Source organism: Brachypodium distachyon, chromosome 4 (genome assembly GCF_000005505.3).
Source record: "Brachypodium distachyon strain Bd21 chromosome 4, Brachypodium_distachyon_v3.0, whole genome shotgun sequence".
Taxonomy (NCBI): domain Eukaryota; kingdom Viridiplantae; phylum Streptophyta; class Magnoliopsida; order Poales; family Poaceae; genus Brachypodium; species Brachypodium distachyon.
In genome coordinates, this window is record NC_016134.3 from 5,583,452 (window position 1) to 5,600,474 (window position 17,023).

The 17,023-nt window shown below is 42.5% G+C and overlaps 1 protein-coding gene and 1 long non-coding RNA gene across 3 annotated transcripts; both read right to left on the bottom strand.

The window, feature by feature from the left end:
- Nucleotides 1-89: 89 nt before the first annotated feature.
- Nucleotides 90-5,506, bottom strand: LOC100827705 (probable WRKY transcription factor 3). Its single transcript, XM_003576015.4, has 4 exons — nucleotides 4,922-5,506; nucleotides 3,107-3,765; nucleotides 2,890-3,030; nucleotides 90-881 (listed from the first exon to the last, which is right to left on the bottom strand). The coding sequence occupies exons 1-4, from the start codon at nucleotides 5,339-5,341 to the stop codon at nucleotides 596-598; spliced, it is 1,506 nt and encodes a 501-aa protein (XP_003576063.1). The 5' UTR covers nucleotides 5,342-5,506; the 3' UTR covers nucleotides 90-595.
- Nucleotides 5,507-13,233: 7,727 nt separating this feature from the next.
- On the bottom strand, nucleotides 13,234-16,834 carry LOC106866815. Of its 2 annotated transcripts, XR_002959891.1 has the most exons (4): nucleotides 15,987-16,822; nucleotides 15,069-15,915; nucleotides 13,850-14,775; nucleotides 13,234-13,662 (listed from the first exon to the last, which is right to left on the bottom strand). It is a non-coding gene; the product is annotated as an uncharacterized LOC106866815 (long non-coding RNA). The 2 variants fall into 2 exon arrangements; XR_001407696.2 differs by lacking the exon at nucleotides 13,234-13,662 and having other exon boundaries at nucleotides 13,705-14,775; nucleotides 15,987-16,834.
- Nucleotides 16,835-17,023: the final 189 nt, after the last annotated feature.

Sequence of the window (17,023 nt, forward strand, 5' to 3'; positions counted from 1 at the left end):
TTATGCTAGCAGAAATAGAGAATTCAAAGTAATGCCGATGTAACAGGTAGGAAGTTTGAACAATGAAGAACAAAACAAATGTCCTGTGAAACCCAAAATATAAACAATGTGGCATTGAAGGTAAAATAATCACAATATATTGTCTACAAGAGAACTTTCTTAAGTTGATTTCATTTTCTAGAAATTACAACATAGATACCAGAAAGCATATGTACATCCACTTCTCTTTTAAATCTTATTACAATACAAACAAGAACATGTTGGGGAATAAATTACAAAGTAAACATGTATACAACTGATACGTCTACAGCATCATAAACATGTATACAGAGCTTCCATCTAGCTGGTATTGTACCGCATTTGCTTCCATTAGCAATTCCATGTATCTGTTATGTATATGAGCTAGAAAAGTTTGTGCTGTATGAGCAATTCCATGTATCTGTGGGAAAACTGAAACACTGCTACTATTGTATAACTTGATTTCAAGGATGTTCGGAGCCATATGACTTCAAGAACTTCAGGCATCCAATCTTTGCCAGAATAAAATGAACCAAATACCAGCACAACAACTCTGCAATGAGGGTCCAAACAGAGTCTACTCTTCCCTCTTGAACTGTAACACCCCAATTGGCCTCTGGTTATTGTTGCTGAAGTCTGTTCTTGTAAGTGAAGTTTGATTACTGGACATGCTACTCGGCCCTTTCTGCTGTGACCTGTTGGAAGGGGCTGAGTTTCCTGCGTTCTGATTACTGCCCCTACCAACTGGTGGTTCATGGTTATGTTTTCCTTCATAAGTTGTTATGACAGCCTTGGGATCTGAAGAGGCCCTCTCAATGTGCTTCCTAACATTGCAACCAGCAAACGTGCACTTGTAGTAACTCCTACAAGAGTAGAGAGAGAGAGAGAGATCAAGTAACTAAAACATGAAACAAGTAAAGCAAGAACTACATGCACTGCATGTAAACTAGGTATGGAGCTCAGCCATGGCTAAAAAATCAACCAAATCCAACATTCTGGTCGGAGTAAAGTCAATAGAAAGTGCTTAAACAGGTAATAACAATTTCTGGAAAAATGATTAAGCTTCAGACATGGTTACATATTTGGATGCAGTGATATTGTTTCACCTTTCAGGGAAAAGGTCATAACTCTCACAGAACTCGAGTAACTGATAGTCATTTCGCTTTCTTTTCTCCTCTACATGAATCACGACTTATGCTCACTTCGTTCCTCTAGTTTTTGCAGCTAAGATGGTTTTCTTTGTATAAGAACATACTGACAATCACATATTCTAAAACTGTACTTCCAACCATTTAGCTATTTCTGAGTACATCCAAATAAGGGATGATATTGAGAAGCTCAGGTTTTAATTGTAAACCATCAAGGATCACTCACAATATTTGGATACTCCCTCCGACCCATATTACTTGTCGAAATATTACATGTATCTAGATGCTTTTTAAACATTGACACATCCATAATTGGGCAAATTTGTGACAAGTAATATGGGTCGGAGGGAGTAATAAAATCATAGAAAAGATAAAGATCATTGCAATTTGAGTAACAACTGGTACCTACTCTTTATGCAATATCATGAGTCAAACAAATGAGGAAATCTATGATTTAGTTTTAGTGAAATCTAATTGTGGCAGAGGTGTTTCCCCGAGTACAATGTGAATGTTGGAACAGAATGCAGTGCTTCTATTCAAGAGAGCATGATCAAGCCAATGATTTCAAATCTGGCAAAGCCTGATACTGGCCCAGCTTTTGGTTAAGCTTCCAATAAGGTATCATTTCTGTCATTTATTATATTATTTTCTTGTATTGATACATCAATATTTATGGCTTACTAGCTAAGTATCTGTGCTGCTACAGATGAAACAAATTAAACCACCAGCAGGTAAAACACATCAGACTAACCAAAGCCATAAGCGATGCCAAGCTTGGCTTCCCCGACATGCTCATTTGTATTAGTACCATGCGCATGTAATTTTACCTCCCGCTGTCGCAACGTATCTAGTAGACATGGTCAGAGGCTAATTTATGGAAAAATACAAGTAACACATCTGTCGTTTCATATAACTGGTTAAGTATCCATGCATTGCTACTGATAAAACAAATTAGACTACCTACTAGGTTGCAGCAGATAAAACACATTACACTACCCAAGCCACTCTGAAGCTTAGTTTATGTGACATGCCCATTTGTTTGCTACTATATATAAGTTGCTTTTGCGGGTAGTTTTATCTGAACTTCAGTAGCAAACAGGACCATCGTCCCAGCCCTTTGCAATGGAGTAGATGAATGGACCGCCATCACTGATTGCCATCTTTATAACATTCAACAAATAAAAGGCCGGTTGGAGGGGGGTTGTGAAAATTGCTCATGACTTAGTTTGTGTGCACTACAGTTGTTTAGTGCTGGCTTAGGAACATAATATTGGTACAGTATTGCATAATCTCTTGGTTATGTTTACACTCCTGTATTCATTTTTGTGTCTACCACATTACAAGTATGATTGTATTCCAATGATCTGGCTTCAGGTAATAACTCTGTAAGAATGAGAAAGGAATCATGCCATGGCCAATGACGTAAAGATTATTGTTTTAACGAAGCAAACTTATGGCGCATACCTTTTACCTGTTTGGGACCAAAGCATACAAATTTCGAGCAGAACACATAGCTTAAAGTTGCTGAAGGCATGCATGACGCCACATATAATAATGAATAAAGGTGAACAATATCTCATCCACTATTCGGAACTCCAGAAAATAGGAGTAAGAGATGACAGAACACAGGTAGTTGGATGAGTGTAGTGTGGCCCGTGGGCTATGTTTTGTGGGCTATGCATGTGAAAAAAACAAAAGAACAGTGAAGGGTGTAAGGGGAAACCTTGGATGAGGATTTCCTTTGACCACCTTCTGCCCATACTTGCGCCATCTATAACCATCATCCAAAAGGTCAACCTCACTGGTTGTTTGCACGATGATCTTAGACTCTGTCAGGGTCTTCTGCGAAGAAACTTGTATATTCCTATACAATGGAAGAATTATTTTCAAAACATAAAAACCTAATCAGATAGTGGACTTGTATTGTCAGCTAACAGTACCTTCGTTTGCAGTCATTCTCTCCATTATCAACTTCATTTGGCCTAGATTCACCATCATCCTTATCATCTCCATCACTTAAACCTGATAATTGTTCAGACATTGCATATACAGCTTCCTGATCTCTTCTAACGCCTGACAAACCAGATGCTGTGTCATTGGATTGTTCATTGTGCTCGGCTGCTGAAGAGTTGCCATCTTTTGCCCGCTTATTTGGTGGTCGCTGGTGATTGTGTTTTCCTTTGTATATGATCTCAGATATTTGACCATCTTCTGCGTGCTCTACTTTTTTCTTGACAGGACAACTGGGATGAGTACATTTGTAGTAGCTCCTTGGGCAATCACTACCCTTCACCACCTTCTGACCATATTTTCGCCAATTGTAGCCATCATCAGCAGGCTTATCAACAGGGGCAGGAACTTGGTACCTCTGGGACGCCTCAGCAGAATGAAATGCTGCATTATCATTGTTCGATATTGTCGCCATCTCTGACATTCCTGCCATATTGGCTGCAGAGCTCATATGTTGTACAGCTTCAGATGATGATGCAGCTGCTGAGAAAGATGGTTGTTCAATGTGATCAAACATTCTGAGCGGAGAATGGCTTGCTTGGGCTGTAACTTGGGCCAGGGCCTGTTGATGTGACATGCCAAAACCTCCCTGTAAAAAGCAGAAAGTTTTCAGAACTTTCTTTATTGTAACCAAAACAGATGCCATCATCATATTGACACGAAAAGGAGCAACTTGGGCCAGGGCCTGTTGAAGTACTAAATGTAATGACATATGAGTTGATTGTTCTTCACCATGAAAAGGCTAATTATTTGTCTTGTGATACTGAATGTGCTTAGTTGAGAACTTCTCTTAAATAAAGATTAAATTTCCATGTACAGATTGCCCATATGGATTTACAGCTTCCCTCAACATACAGCAGCCATCGTAAATCACAAAAAAAAAGTGAAGTTGCTTGGCAATAGCACTGCCCTCGAAAGCAAACAGACGATTAGTATAACCACTCAAACTGAGTAACATGTACTGGACGGACCATACAGGTACTGAGGTACCAACAGATCAGGACCATCAAAATCTAGAAATGAACAATACTGTTTCACTGGAAGGTTGTCCCATCGGTATCAGGTATGAACCAATCATGCCAACATGTAATTGCATCATGCTAGGGATAGATCCATAGATTAATAATACAATTATTGACTGGCATGGCATGGAAATGTGCGACATCACCACTTGCTGCATCTAAAATAGTGAGAACCATTATCTCTCGTTTGCAGGTTAAGGGTCTTCATTGCACCACAGTGCCACAAACAAATAAGGTAAGTTACCTTTATGTGTTGCCGGGCAAACATATGGGGCCGACTAGTAAACTAGATGTTGTCACCTCACTAGCACAGCAACTGTAAACTTGTCGACTAAGGAGCTCCAGATTCCTACTTCATATTAGTAGTATTTCACAAGCTTTAAAACTCCATGGAAAATGAGCACATAATTCTCTCAGATTTCCACTCATGCCAGGGCAGAAGAAAAGGGGGAAAGCTTAACGAACTGATGACGCCGATTCAGGTTGAATTAACAGCTTTCACACGATACAAAGAAATGAAAACATGCATTACAACCTAAGAACACAGTAAATTCTTGTCATCTTTACTAATCAGATGAAAAGCATTAATCCAATGCACTCCGTTAATACATGAACGCTTACATGATTCCAGTTAAAGTTGAGACCCCTCAAAGGAGAATAAGCAAGAGCAAAAACAAAAAAACCCAATTTTGGGAGCAGAAGTGTAAGAATTGGAGTACATACCATGGCCGGCGAGAAGATCAGGCCGGGTGAGTCGAATAAGCCGGAAGGGCTCAGCCCGGGGGGCACGGTGAACACGGCCGCGCCCGCCGGCGGCGCCACAGAAATCGCCGGCCCTGCCCTCGCGACCCCGCCTCTCCCCCTCTCTTGCTGCTGCTGCTGCTGCTGCTGTTGTTGCTGAGGCGGCTGCGAGAGGTTGCCGATGAGCAGCTGGGTGAAGCTCGTCGGCCCCGAGCCAGAGGAGGCGCTGCCCCCGCCGCCGCCTCCGCCGCCGTCGGCGTCGGAGTCGGAGGAGAAGAGCGCGGAAGCGAGCGTGAGCGGGCCGGGGCTAGCGTCCCCGACGCCGGTGAAGAGCGACTCCGCGGTCGAGCGCGGCGGCAGCGACAGGTGCGGGCGCGGCGGCGGGGGCGGGCGCGACGACATGGTGGCGGGAGCCTTTCGGGGGAGAGAGAGAGAGAGAAGGAGAGAAGGGATTGATTTGATCCTCTTCTTGGTTCCCGGCGTTGACTTCTGCTGGAGGTTCTGGTTTGGGTTAGCCTTGACCTTTTTGGTTTTGTCTTCTTGGAATGGAATGGCCAAGGGAGCAAGGAGGAAGAGAGAGCTAGCAAAAGTGATTTGCTTCGCTCCGCTATTTAAGTAAGTTCGAAATGTAATGTTTTTGAGTATTTATAAAATAATTATTAATAGATCAACAAATTATAAATCATAGGAGTAAGACTTATGACATGGATCATGGTCGATAATACTCTTTTGTCATTTAGAAAATATGCAAAACATGTTATACAATAGGTTATCTCTTAGTGTCATTATCTTAAGATAAGTGCTTAGATGAATAAAATTAATTAAATAAATGTTAAGAAAAAGGAAAATCTATTAAATAAAAAAATTGCGTCATTCTTCTTGTGAAAAGACAATCTCTTAGTTAAGAGAAGGCTCATGTCGTTTTTTTCATTCCTCTATCTTTCACATCATCAATTATCTTACATGACATTTTTAAGATAATGTATAATTTAATTAGTTTTATTCCTCTATTTTTTTTTTCATTCCACATCCCGACATTACCTCATTATACACGCTCTTAAGTTAGATAACAAATTAGTATAATTTAGGGTATATTTATAATCCTAAAATTAGACTGGTACTGAAAAACCATAATTCAATCTTAGTAGGAAAAAAATACCACTTTAGGCATATCATCTACTGGCACTTGTGTTGAGATTCTCCTTGAGCCCATCTCGGAGTTGCACTAAAGAGGTAAGAGATTAGAAATTTAATGTGTCGTCCAAGAGCACATGCTTCTGAGCGAAAAAAGAACATTCACAGTATTAAAAAATTGGAACGCACATGTATATTCCTGTGTATTTATATGCAGTTAAGTTTAATAGAAAAAGATAAGTTTTGCGTGTTGTGTAAAGGAAAACCTCCCACTCCTAAATTTGCTTTTTATTTTTTTCATGAAACTTTATAGGTACAAATGACACCAGGCCACCAGGGTGTATATGTGTACAAAATCAGATTATTTTCGAACACTTCTAAGTATTTTGAAAATTTTACTGTTCATCGAGCATGTGCTCCTAGGAGCCAAAAGGCCCGCATTTTAAAAGTAGTCCTGATTACAAAAAGGGGGGGAATGAGGATGAAATAAGAATTTCTGTTTCTTTCCAAACATGTGTATCATTGGATTCCGTGGCTTGTGAATTTGTTTTTCTAGAACAATAACTTATGTCTATTTTGCAGAGGAACGGTGTATGCTTTAAAAGAACGCCTAAGAGGAATGCGCGCGTCCCGTGTTGCTCCCGTGGGCGGCAGCGGGGCGAAACCCTAGCCGCCGCCACTAGGACCTCCTCCGCGTCCCTCCCTCGCGGCTGCTGCCGCCGGCCTCCTCTGCCGCGGTGGCGGCGGGCCCCACACCCCAAAGGGTTCGTGGGGGTCTCCTGTGGTGGGACGCTCTCAGGCGGCGGGGCCAGTGAAGGCCGGGGCGGTGGCCCCGGGAGCGTTGGCGGCGGCGTCCCCTGGTGGTGCGGGCTCCGGAAGGCGGAGGCAACGGCGGGATCCGGCGCCGGCGGGTGCGGGTGGCCAGGCGCGGCGGAGGTTCGGGCCAGGAGCGGCCGGATCTGGCCATGTGCGGCTCGCGGCGAGGAGTGCGTCGCAGGCGGGGCTCTCCGGTGACGGCCGGGGCGTGGGCGCGCGGCGTTGCTGTGTTCGTCGGTGGCGGCGGCGGTGGCCTTGCTGCACCATCGGTGGCCGGCTTGGCCAGCCTAGGGGGCGGACGGCTGGGGATCTTGGGTGGAGGGTGTGATGTGATTTTCGATGCGGCGGGGTTGTTGTTTTCTGTTGATACCGTTGGGTTGGTGGCGCGTAGGCGGTGCTTTTCTTTGTTGTTCGGATTTTCTGTCGATTTTCTGTCAATTTTCTGTCAACAGGTGGGGTTTCGTCTTTTTTTTTTCGGTTTTTTCTAATTAACTGCGCAACTCTATTTTTTAATAATGAATTGCAGAAACTCCCTGAGGTGTCCTAAAAAAACGGTGTATGCTTTTTTTTTCAATCGCTCCTTCCCCTTAGCTACCCTAGAAAGTTATGCAAAAAAGCCCAATAGTGGCTCTTATTTTCTAGCACCCACCTTAAGACTTGGGGGTTTCTTTCAAAAAATTGGAATGAAATCCAATTTGAATTCAAAGTTAAAACTTTACCGAGAAATACTGCACTCTCTGACAGCCATTTAGGGCCTTATGAAATTAGGAACACCTTAGGTAGAAGAGACTACATACTTATGCAGCACTTTTAGCTTTAAATGTCTATAAACTTCCGTAAATTTACATGTCAGCTACATCTATCGGAGATTCGTCAAACACCTAGGATGAAAAACCTGGCGGGTGGCCGGGTTGTAAACTGATAAAGGAAAAACCGATAGAGGCTTTTCTGGCAAAGATGAGAGGGCCAGAAGCTTGCTTGACAAGTCAACCGACGGCCCTTATTGTCCACAAAAAGTCCAAGATAAGACGCATAGATCCTGCTGTCATCCAGCAAGTAGGAGGAGGAAGATGGTCCATCAATGAGCTAATTATCATTCAGAGTCCCCATTGTATTAATTGAATGAGCTAGGACGTATGTGCAATCAATGGATCGAGTGCTGGGGCTGCACTTGCAATTCCAACAGTGATGACAGGGGTGATAAGTATGCACAGCGGCATTTTGCAGATTTTCTTTGTTTCATTTATGAGATTCTATATCCAAACTTACCTGGTAAGTACTCTCTCCATTAATTGACTCGGTGGCTGAAAATTTTGAGCTCCAAATCTCTCAACTAATAGACGTAAATTGTGCTGTGATAATAACGCACGGAGGATTACAAATTAAAACAACCAAGTAATCTGAAGTCGAAGGAATTCTGGAAACAATCCTCTGTACCGAAATCGAGCGTACCTTGGTTTGTCAAACCTAGCTAATGGAATCGGCAGATCGTTTTATAAAATAAAATAAAACAATAATTGAATTTTGATTATTATTTTCCATGACATGATCGTCACAAGGTAAATAATTCCATGGCACGAAAGCACGTGCTCATTACTTTGTGCTGATGAGAGTTGGTTGGGGCGAACACATCAGGAGACTGAAAAAGGGACAGCGTGTCGATCGTTTGTCCAATCAGTGGGAGAAAATGACAAATGTGAAAAGGTTGCTAGCAGTAGCTACTTGTTACAGTACCCTGCACGTGCCATCGACCTTTTTGCAGACGATCCATCATAGAGGTTGCTGCTGTTGTTGTGTGTGCATCTTTTGGGCGGCTGCATTTGTTCAGGACAAAAGCATGCACTGTCACGTAACAGTTTGATAACTTACATCAAGTTAACTTTAGCGTGAATTACTTTTGCTCGATCTGAATTCATTACCCGGTACAACCTCAGCCTAGCTTCGATTGTAATTAAGCAACGAAGTTAAGTTGAACCCAATAAAAAGATGTAAATTTGTTTTTCACTCACTAGCTCTCAACCCTTTCCTGAATGACAGTATGAGCACCACCCCACGGAGCATATCACCTGGAAGCAGCACCTTCCCTCATTGATCTGCTCCTAGCTATATACTCCATAGAACTACGACACAAATTTGGTTCTTGTAAACAAATTTTTGAACTGCCAAAATAACACTTTTAGAAATGCTACATTTTGAGCAGTATTGATAACAAAAGATATTGGATATTGTTTAATTGAAAAGTATGCTTAAGATACATACTTGATTACCTTTTTCACAAACAAGGGCTTTTAAATAAGTTTTTTTTATCTAGGTGAATATGGGTCTTCTGAAAGTCTACATTTGCAGAAGAAAAAAAACCCGTATCTCATACTTTTCAAATAAACTAATTGGTTTAGCTTATATGGTATATGCCTTACTGCCTCTGCTCCAAAATATAAGGGATATAAAATTTGTACTAAGTCAAACTTCCTAAGTTTGACAAAGTCTATAGAAAACATATTAACATCTACGGTGCCAAATCAAGATAACTAGATCCATCGTGAAATATGTTACTGTGTGTTGATTTGGTATAATAGATGTTAATATATTTTGCTATATCCTAGCTACTCCCTCCGTCCCATATTAATTAAGTGACTCAAATTTGTTCAAATATGGATGTATCTATATCCAAAAAACATCTAGATATAATATTTCGTCACTTAATATGTGACGGAGGGAGTATAAGCTTGGTCAAGCCTGATAAAGTTTGATGGTCAACAAACTTTATACGCCTTATATTTTGGAATGGAGGGACTAATAATTTGCCTACATAAGAAGGCTTATTAAGCCAAACATCTCAATGCTCATTGCCTTCAAATTAAAAAAAATCCACAATTCTGGAGCTATTTTTGTTGTGGCTTTGGTTATTCTCACTGCAGTCACATTTGCAAGCTTGGGCACTGGTTACTGGGATTGACTGTGTTGATGGGAAATATGCAATGCCCAACATTACCAGCCAAAGACTGAACAACGGTATCCCCAACACCTTTCTTGTTTGATAATCAAACGGTTTGTTCAACGGCAAGATATATGTTCTAGCACATGCATTGTCATGCTGACATAGAAGCATGTACATGCAAAAGTATGTACTCAACCTTCGAGGATGCACGACTGGTTTGCCCATTTAGGAAGAGGTTTATATGTACTATGAATCATTCCCTCTTGCACTCACCGCGGAGGACATCCTGTCACGAGACTACCGGCTGATTAGAGGAGCTTTTAAGTGCGATGGTCCTCAGGTGCTTGCACAGTGTAAAGTGTTCAACAAGGCTATCCATTCTTTCTTAATGAAGGCAACACATGCCACTAAATGGTTGCCATCGGACACAAGGATTCAAATAGAGATGATTATAAATACAAGCTATATGGGCTTGCAGTCTGTCTACCTAAAATGACATCTGCTTAGTGTCGGGACTGCTTGAAAGATTTGATGATTGCACATAATTTTATATATATATTTGGCATGAAGGCGGGTGGAGACTCCAAGGAAAATAAACAGGTTGTTAAGTCGAATTACAAATTTTTTTACCATGAGTGAAGTACATGATGAATCCCTTTCGTGTCAATCCTCTACTGTTGCGGACTATAACTGTCAGGGGAGGGGGGAGAGCCCTCCTTGCTGCTTGATAGGGGAGGGGGAACAGAGCCCCGTCTCCTACTAACTATAAGGGCTAGAGCTCATTAACATTTGGTTTCAAGAGGGCCAAATCCCCCCTCTACAACACATGCCACTAAAATGCATGTTTGGCATCGAACACAAGGATTCAGATGAATATGATTGCAAATACAAGCTATATGGCTTTGAAGACTGTTTACCTAAATGTCATCTGCTCAGTGTCGGACTTTCTTTGAAAATTTGATGGTTGTATCTGATTTTATCGGGCATAGGACGTGTGCAGATCCACACTATGGTGCAACTATAAGTTCGACCCGTACCCCTTCTTCCACGTTCACAAAGGCGAGTGAGCCACAATATACATATAATAGATCATTCTTTTTTGTTGTCATATAATACTTTGTTTTAGTAATGTGTAAAACTATGTACATATATATGCAGGAAACAAGACCGTTTGGATCGTGGTTGGTTTATTAGCAGTGATAATTACCATTCCCCTCATGTTCCTACTTTGGTGGAGACAGCCGGTACCGTTTCTTAATTCTTAATTCATAGCTTATCTGATTACGTAAGGTATGCTCAATATTAAATTATTTAGAAGCAAAGCCTCATTTTTTGCAAGAATAATATAGAACAAAGTTGCAAGAAAGCAATAGCCACGTCCATCTTAAAGAAAGGGAGCTACCAGTTCATGAACAACACGTACCTTAAGCGCGACTATATAAAACACACACAAAAAAAACATGAGTGAAGCGTGTGATGAATCCCTCTCCTAAGAATTATGATGCCAGCAAAATGTGTCAATCCTCTACTGATGTCGATATAATCAGGGGATGGGGGCTAGAGCCTTCCTTGTTGTAGGGAGGGGTCAGATCATCCTTTGCTGAGCAGGGGCTCTGGCCCTTTGGCATTTGGTTTTGAAAGTATTTTATTTGGACATGCTACAATTTTAATTCCAAATATTTGTGTATGTATTGGGAGGAGGGTGAGGATACATAATGAGTATTGTTTATTTCTTAAAACACTTTCAGTGTCGTTTGGGCTAACTCTTGGCAGAGTCTAGAATACCTTCCTTTATAACGCGGTCTGACCCTTACTCCACGGGCTGCGCTAGCAAGTTGAGACAACCGATGGCGAGAGGTTAAATACTGATTTGAACTAAGGCCTACCAGTGTGTATAGAAACGTACTGTCGCTTGAACGTGAGTTGGTTTGATTAGCTAGGTAGGAACCAAACAAATAGTTGTGCATGATTGGGCAAGTTTCTATTGTGGTGTTAACTGAGTTTTCTATCTTGGTGCCAAGGGGCTATTTGATAGTGGCAAAATTGTGCCCTACATTTTTTGGTCATGACCAAATAGTTGGTCTTTGTTTAGATTGTTGCTAATTTTTTGGCATGCCAATGCTTACTTTGCAATTCTAGTTCATTTTTCTTGCTCATGTTACCAAATCTTGGGCAATCAAAAGCAACATTGGCTAGCCAACTTTTGGTAGGTAAACCTAGCTAGGCTAAATGCCTAAATCCAAACAGCCCATAACTCTCTTGGAAGCGCTTAACTTGTGCATGATTTTGGTATAAAAAAACAAGGCAACTAGGATCCCGGTCTTTTCCTTCTGTATCCAATCTTGCCTACTGTTTTCTTGTACGGAGTATGAATTGAAAAATAAAAAATAGGAATGTATAAATGGTAAGCAGTTGATACGGCTGTGGTACATTATGATATATATTTTGGACAACAATTTCCCCACGATGAACTGTAAAATGAGTTCAGCGAAGCACACGTCAACAAAAGCTATGCAGTGCATGTCCAGCATGATGCGATTACCTTTGATAGCACATATGCCATGCAGTTATTCCGAATTAGTTCATTTGGGAAATTCCTTGTTATCTTAAAAAAATACTACTCGCAATATCTAGATTCTAGTAGATTTACGTTAACAAGAGATCCTAATACAATTGTTATATATAATGTCCAAACGTTAGTTCATCAAAGACGTGTGTAGCTCAGTTGGCTAACTCAGACCGATTGCAAGCAGACATTCTGTGTTCGAAGCCCAGTCAACGCACCGAATTTCCAGCGATGATGAAACGCTCCTGTGGCAACTTTGGGTCGCCACGCTGGTCTGATTTCCGGACGACGATGAGCAAACTTGAGCTGGTGTTTCTTTTTTTCCGTGCATTTTTTTCTTAACTTGCTCCGTGGCATTCGGAAAATAAGCATCAAGGCTACATACGCTGAATCGGAAGCATCAAGGCTATATACGCTGTTGTAGACAAGGGCATGTTTGGGAGTGTTCCACGCCACCTCTAAACTTCATTTCACGTTTGAACGCTGAAGCTACACAAAGCTGTTTGGAGGCCTCCAGATCCACATTAGACCATTTCTTATGCTTTGCTCTGCTCTGGAGTCTGGAATGCTATTGAACCAAACATCTGTAGCACACATGGACTAATGATGTCTGTGCAGATTCTTGGCACACATGTTCTGTTAAACCGATCACTCACGTACTTGAACATATATCGTGCACAAGGCAGATTTGGTACACAGGAACTAAGCACTGTATTTCATCAACAATTTGCACAAGCTCCAGCCACCGACCACTGGCCAAGTTCGTTGTTTCACATGATTCATAGACCAGATCTCACTGTTGAACACTGAAGAAATAAATCGAAACGACAAAACCAAACAGAAAGCAAACCCCGACTGACTTTGAGCGATTAATTACATTCTGAAAAATGTCATTGCCAATCTCACCCTTTTGGCTACGACCATATGAATTCTGTACCGATGCTAGAAAGTATTGACATGTTAAGACGAGAAATTGATCTTATGAACTCAACTGCAGAGACCAAGAGGGTCCCAGATATTTCATGAAGTACAAAAAGGAAGAACATAAAGCCATTCCAGTTACATATCGGCAGAAAAAGGAAACCTTTTAGCAACAAGGCTAGTTCGATAACATCAAGTCTTCTCTTTGATCAACAGATTAATGACCTGGCTTGGTAAGGAACAAAATGCCAGGAAGTAGGAACCTCCCGTCAGAAGCTCCTGAAATTGATTGAGCTTCAACTTGCTCTGGAATCCCCACTGCTAACATTAGCTCTGATTTTATCAGCCCTGTTCACAGTGTTCCGGTGGCCAAACAAAGAGACGAGGAAAAATGAGCACAAATGTAGCCATCATATCCAGAGTAATCAGTATTATTATCTTGCAAGGAGAAGTGTTACATCAAAAGAAGAATATCTTGTGAGGAGGAACTACTAATACATTTAACTAGTCTCTGTGTCATCAACTTCATACGTACCGCCCGCTTGTCATCAGAATTTAGTGTTCCAAACGGTATCCAGTGAGGACGGCGATGTGAGCGAGGTGCTCTCCGACCTTCCAATATGCCTTCTTGCCATCCCTACCCCCTCCAGTTGCTGCCCCCATAAGGTTCCATCAAATCCCAGTACCTCTTGATTCCAAGGTTGGGGCGATTGGGCAGGATGTTGACCGCGCTCCTCAAGGCAGCCTCCGCAGCCATGACGTTGTACCTAGTGGTGCCGTCACAGCCGACTAAGATATCAACCTCTCTGAGGCTGGAGAGATGCTGAATGCCAGTATCAACACCACTATCCTTGGATGCTACTCCCCTCGCCTTGAAAGCAAAAGAAAGATGTTGGAGTTGTGGCATAGCACATGGTGCAAACAGGACACCTGTTCCTCCCCCATCACAACGGATGGACAGCTCCTTGAGATGTTGGAATCCCTTATCACCCATGATGAGCTCTTCCCTAGTGGAATATGATAACAAAAGTTTACATAGCAGAGCTGGTAAAACACTGAGGTTCCAGATATCTTCCTGCTGCATCATGCAATGTTGATCGATAGTTCAATGAGATTGGAATGAGCTGTAAGGCTGTTTGGAACCCGAGAGATCATGCTGCCTATGTTTAGCTCTCAGAGATGTGTCAAGTTTGAGCCCATCAACGAATTCAGCATGGGATCTTCACAGTTCATGCTTAGGGATTGAAGGCCATGTTTTTCCAACCTGCTGAGAGATGACACAAAAATATCGTCACACTTCTCCACAAGTTGCTGATAACCCATCTCAAGTCTTCTCAGTTTGGTCAGCTTGCCAAGCTGCTCCACAAATTCTACCTGGTTGTTGCAATAGTAGACATTTGACAGCTCCTCTAAGCTTTCCATACCTCCAATTCTAGATGGGAACACCACATAGAACTCAACCTGCAGGCGCACCAACTTCCGTAGCTGAATGTGTTGGAAAAAACACCAAAACTATACAAAAATACTGGATATTGGTTTTTCTAACAAAAGTAAGATCCGTAGAATCATAAAAAAGATCATTATCCTACAATCACCGTTGAAATACTGCAATGATCCTACCAGATTAAACTTAAGAGCACATGGTATATCGTAATAACAGCCTTGATAAGGAGCTCAATTGATGACATTAGAGGGTGTAGGGCTTAAACTAAAATAAGAGTAGTATCTACAAAAAGGAAATGAAATCCACTTACCTCCTTCCACTCAAGACATGTCTGAGCCTACGCACTAGTTGTTCTTCATCCCACATCTCTGACTGACATACTCATATTCATCAACTTGATAGAGCATATCCTTCAAAAGCTTCTTGAGATCGAGGGTGCGTGACACTGACACCGCAGCTCGACACTGAAAATCTCCTCCAATTTTGTGAAGCACTTCCCTTGCAAGAGTTGTCTTCCCCAATCCTCCACATCCAACAATAGGAACCACTTTAAGCTCAGCCTTGCCTTTCCATCAACAATCTGATGATCTTATCCCTCTGGCTATCAATGGCCACTAAACCCCTGGCCTCGGCAAAGAGCAGAGGCAGCCGAGGGTCCATATCTATGGTCCCTGGTTTGAGGTTATATTGTCTAGCTTATACCTCTCGCGCCGCTTGCTCTCCTCTTCGACGCGAGCCTTGAGATCCTTGATTTAGCTGGCAATCTCATGGCGTGCCCATAGCGCCTTGAGCTGACGCACAGTATTCCTGTCTTGAGCTGACGCACAGTATTCCTCATGAATCTGGTTTTGGCATCACCACGAGCCAAGCGTTGCATGAAGAGGTCAATGCAGTCCTCAATGTCGTAGCTCAGATCCCTCACCTTGTTCCTCCAGTCCTTGGCAAGGGGATCAAGCTTGTCCATGCTCCCCAGTGTGACCAGCAAGGCGTTCATGGTACTGACTACTGAGCCACGCTTAAGGAATCCGACCTCCTTGCGAACTCCTTTGAGAAGCTTGTACTGGTCGCCAAGAAAGGCGGAGAGCTTACTCAGGAGAGAGCTCATCACCCCGTTGCAGCGCTTACCGCTGCCATTCCTTACGTCTCTTGCAGTCTTGCTGCAATACATATTTCAGCTCCTTTTGTATGGTGTTCGAGATTGATAAATAAGGTGGAGAACAGATCTTACCGATGAGATCATGAGAAGATGGACTGAAGAAGTTGCTGATGTCCGACGAAGGAGGAGAATGGATGGTGGCTTCAGGTGTTCACAATGAAACAAATGCAGCAACACCGCTGCCTGATATGTACCGGCTCCACAAACTGGACAGCAACAGTCTTCTTTTCATGACTCTCGTGTTCCTTTTTACAAAGAAAGAAGTGGCAGAGAATAAAGGGATCAGCGCACGCATGCGAGCATGATGGTACGGCAAAGGTCACGAGTGCTCTTCTGCCAGGCAATTCGTCGAACAGGTCGCGCGCACTCTACTAGTGTACTGTTGATATGGATAGCGGTTAGTGGGCTGCAGGTTGGGGTGCCGTTGATGGCGTCGCCGTCGTCATCCTGGCCGCGGTCAGGCCACCGCCGGTGATCTCCCGAGGAGAGAGAGACAGCTTGAGCAAGGACGGAAGCATGGCTCGTCTACGGCGTCATGAGTAAAATTCTGCTATCCTCCCCCGAGCTGCTCGCTCCCCGGTGATCTCTCACTCAGGCGGAAAGCAAATGCTTCTGCTTGCTCAAAGAACATCAATTTGATCTCTTTTCAGAATATACTGTGAATAATAAAGTGAGGACTTCAAAAAAGGTAGGAGTACTATTGGGATTTTCAAGTTCAATGTTAGTGTAGATAGCATTCTTGAAAAATGTTAGTGCAGATAAAGAAAAAAGATATGCATGTGGTCTGGACTCTATAAATGTTTCCGAAAATTCCGAAATATTTTTGACTTGTCTATTCCAAAAAGGCCTCCAGTTAATAATAAACATACAAAAAAAAATCATCGTCAAACCTCTGAATCATGCTTCGCTTGCTGTACGTGGGCCCTAGTCTCAATAAACCATAGCAAACGACTCACCAAACCTTCAAACAATGAGTGCCGGTGACACTGCGCGTGGGGCCAGCAACGACCAGTCAAGAGTGGCGCGAACCAACCTACCCCCTTTCCAGCGTCATATTCAAATCAAACCCACCCTTCTCCCGCCGTATTTGACCGGCCGCCTCCGCCTTG